We start from the raw sequence: 2,783 nt of genomic DNA on the forward strand, positions 1-2,783 counted from the left end.
GCCCCGCCCCAGAGCCCATCGGGGGCAGCGCAGGACAGCGAGCGCGTGCTCACGCCCTTGCTGTTACCTCCGAAGGGTTGGGGGGCGGGCTCCTATTTGAATATCCCCGCTGATTGGCTGGGGCTCCTGGTGCCATCCCAGCCGCTCCCCGCGGCTGTCGTCAGGGCCCTTTAAGTAACCGGCCGGCGAGCGCTGCCGGCTCCAGCGTTTCTGTCGCCTCATCCGCCGCCGCGCGGCCACGAAAGCGGCCCCTCATTGTGACCGAGCAGCTGGGCCGCTGTCGAGTCCGCGCTCCAACCGCCCCCCCACCCCCTTCCTCGCGCGCAGGGATGTTTGACCGCGAGCGCGGCTGGAGCGTCTCCTTCGCCGGCTGCGGCTTCCTGGGCGTCTATCACATCGGGGCGGCCACCTGCCTGCAGGAGCGCGCCCCGCACCTCATCCGCGACGCCCGCAAGATCTTCGGCGCCTCGGCCGGGGCCCTCGCCGGCGCCGTCCTGGTCGGAGGCGGCTCTCTGGGTGCGTCACCCCGCCCCTCACCGTCCCCGGGATGGGGGGGGGGAGGAGGGTGACGGGCTGGAGCGGGGGGCGGCGGATGCTGGGTCTGAGGATGGAGGCGGTGGTCTGTATCCGGGACTCGGCGAGGGGGGAGCGGGGGCCGTGTGTGCAGGGGCTGGGGGTCCGTGGCACTGTGGGGCTGAAGGGGGGTCTGTATCCGCGGGGGGGGGGGGTGTCCCCAGGTGTTCGGGGCAGGCAGGAAGGTCTGAGCAGAGTCTGTGTCACTGACAGAACCACCATATCATGTCAAAAGTGGGGTGTGTGTGTGTGTGTGTGTGTAAACTCTTGTGTCAAATTCTGCTGCTCAGCAAATTGTTTCAGAAAAAGTGGCCTGTCTGGACTAGATCTAGTACCTGTGTAAGGACCTGTCTACGCAGGGAAAACTCCCCGGCATCATCCTCTGTAGATGAAGACTCCAGGAGTGTTGCTCTGAAGTTGTCTGTAGCATCGGTTGGAAGGGATGGAAACAGCTACAGGAGCTGTTCTTGTTCAGAATATCGCCAGGCTCAGTCATAGCTGAGGTTCCTGGTCTGTTATTGCTTTTCTCCGCCATTCTGAATTTATGAATGACACCCGGGCAGCTACAGCAAAGCTTATATCTATGTTATGCTGGGAGTCCGAGACAAATCAGCCAATCACCACCTTTACTCCACAGCACTTGCATCCAAAAATTTCACAGGTTGTATGCGGAAGACTGCACTGATGATAGATTACTTGATCCAACTGTCACCGGTACAAATAAACAAAAATACCCCAGCATAATGCTCCAGATGCAAATCAACACAAGCACAACCACCCACACAATACAAGACACAGTAACCACAAACACATACATACACACCCTCAGTGCAGCACACATCCCTTATTCACAGTCTTCACAAATCTAGGCAGATCTCCCAGTTTAACTCAACCCATGTACAATAACCCCAAATTACACACATTTCAGCTTCAGAGTGATGAGTCCCTGTGAAGCGATGGAAACAGCTACAAGCATTGTTGAGAGTTGTTTTTGTTTAGAATATCACCATGTTCAATCATCACTGGGGTTTGTGGTCTGTCACCATTCAGTTTTAAAGTTTTCAGCCATTTTTGCTTTTTTAATTTTTTTTTTTACTTATGACATTACAAATTACACCCTTGTGGGACAGCACTTGTTCTGGACTAAGAGTGGGCATTTTTACAGTTTGTCACTTTGGAAGCAGTGTAAGATAACTAAACTTGGAAAAGACACTCTTATTCCTATATGTTGAGTCATACTAGTATAACTAGATGTATAGTTATATCAGTATAATTATGCTGGTAAAATTTCCCATGTAGTTATCTCCTAAATATGTGTGTGTATGAATATAATGCACACATATATATCTCCATTGGGAGAAACTTCTAAAAACCTGCTTTAAAATTAATCATAAAGGAGAGGACTCTCCTTCTTGAATGAATGAGACCTGCAAGGATTTTAAAGTCTTCTAATATTTTTTTTTTCTCTTTAGGCGTTAGAGGAATTTAAAAGGATTGAGTCCATATATATGGTGCAGAGAGGAAAAAGTCAGCTGAAAAATAGGATATTTGTCAGAACCTCAAAGCCTCAGGGAATGTGCTCATATACTACTCTATACACACCATTCTGCAGTTGGGTATTTTCAATTGCTAAATATATTGTAATGCAATAAGATGTGCTGTGAGTAGCACCTAAATACTGCAGTGGCTGGTACCAAAAAAAGAGTGTGTGTGTGTGTGTGTGTGTGATTTTCATGCATGTCTCCTTTCTAAGAGTTACACTCTTGTTCCTCCTTGTGGCTTAATCCTAGACTGTCTTAGTGACTTCAGGGAGAACATATCTGGGCCAAAGGCTTTTACTCCTTAACCCCATAATAATAATAATTAATAAAAAACATAGAAAAACTGAATACTGTAGGAAGAGAAGGAGGTAGCTGAAACTCTAGTTCTGTTCCCTCCACCTTCCTCCCACCCACCCACCTGTCAACCAAAGCAGAAATATTGAGCGTTTGAATTAATTCTCATTTGTTCCTTCTGTCTTAGGTAGAGGTGACTCTCTCACTTTTTCTATAATTCTCTTTGACTCTATGTAAGGGTTCAGTTAGCTTTAACGTGCTTTCTCTAAAGCTTCTCCATTCTTGGGGGTAGGGTTTAGAGAGTTAAGATCAGAGCTTAGGCTAGCTTTAACGTGCTTTTCTGCCTTAGTCAGCTCTCAATGCTCAAATAGCGTT

General features: G+C 48.9%; 1 protein-coding gene across 1 annotated transcript in view; it reads left to right on the forward strand.

The window, feature by feature from the left end:
* The first annotated feature begins 317 nt into the window (after positions 1-317).
* LOC112116411 (patatin-like phospholipase domain-containing protein 2) overlaps positions 318-2,783 on the forward strand; it is a 32,042-nt gene continuing 29,576 nt past the window's right edge. The window contains exon 1 of the mRNA XM_024213884.2: positions 318-516. Coding sequence (XP_024069652.1) covers positions 330-516 — 187 coding nt within the window. The 5' untranslated portion in view covers positions 318-329. The remainder of the gene's footprint in view (positions 517-2,783) is intronic.

This window comes from Terrapene carolina, unplaced genomic scaffold (assembly GCF_002925995.2).
Source record: "Terrapene carolina triunguis isolate 2854851 unplaced genomic scaffold, T_m_triunguis-2.0 Scaffold112, whole genome shotgun sequence".
Classification (NCBI taxonomy): Eukaryota; Metazoa; Chordata; order Testudines; family Emydidae; genus Terrapene; species Terrapene triunguis.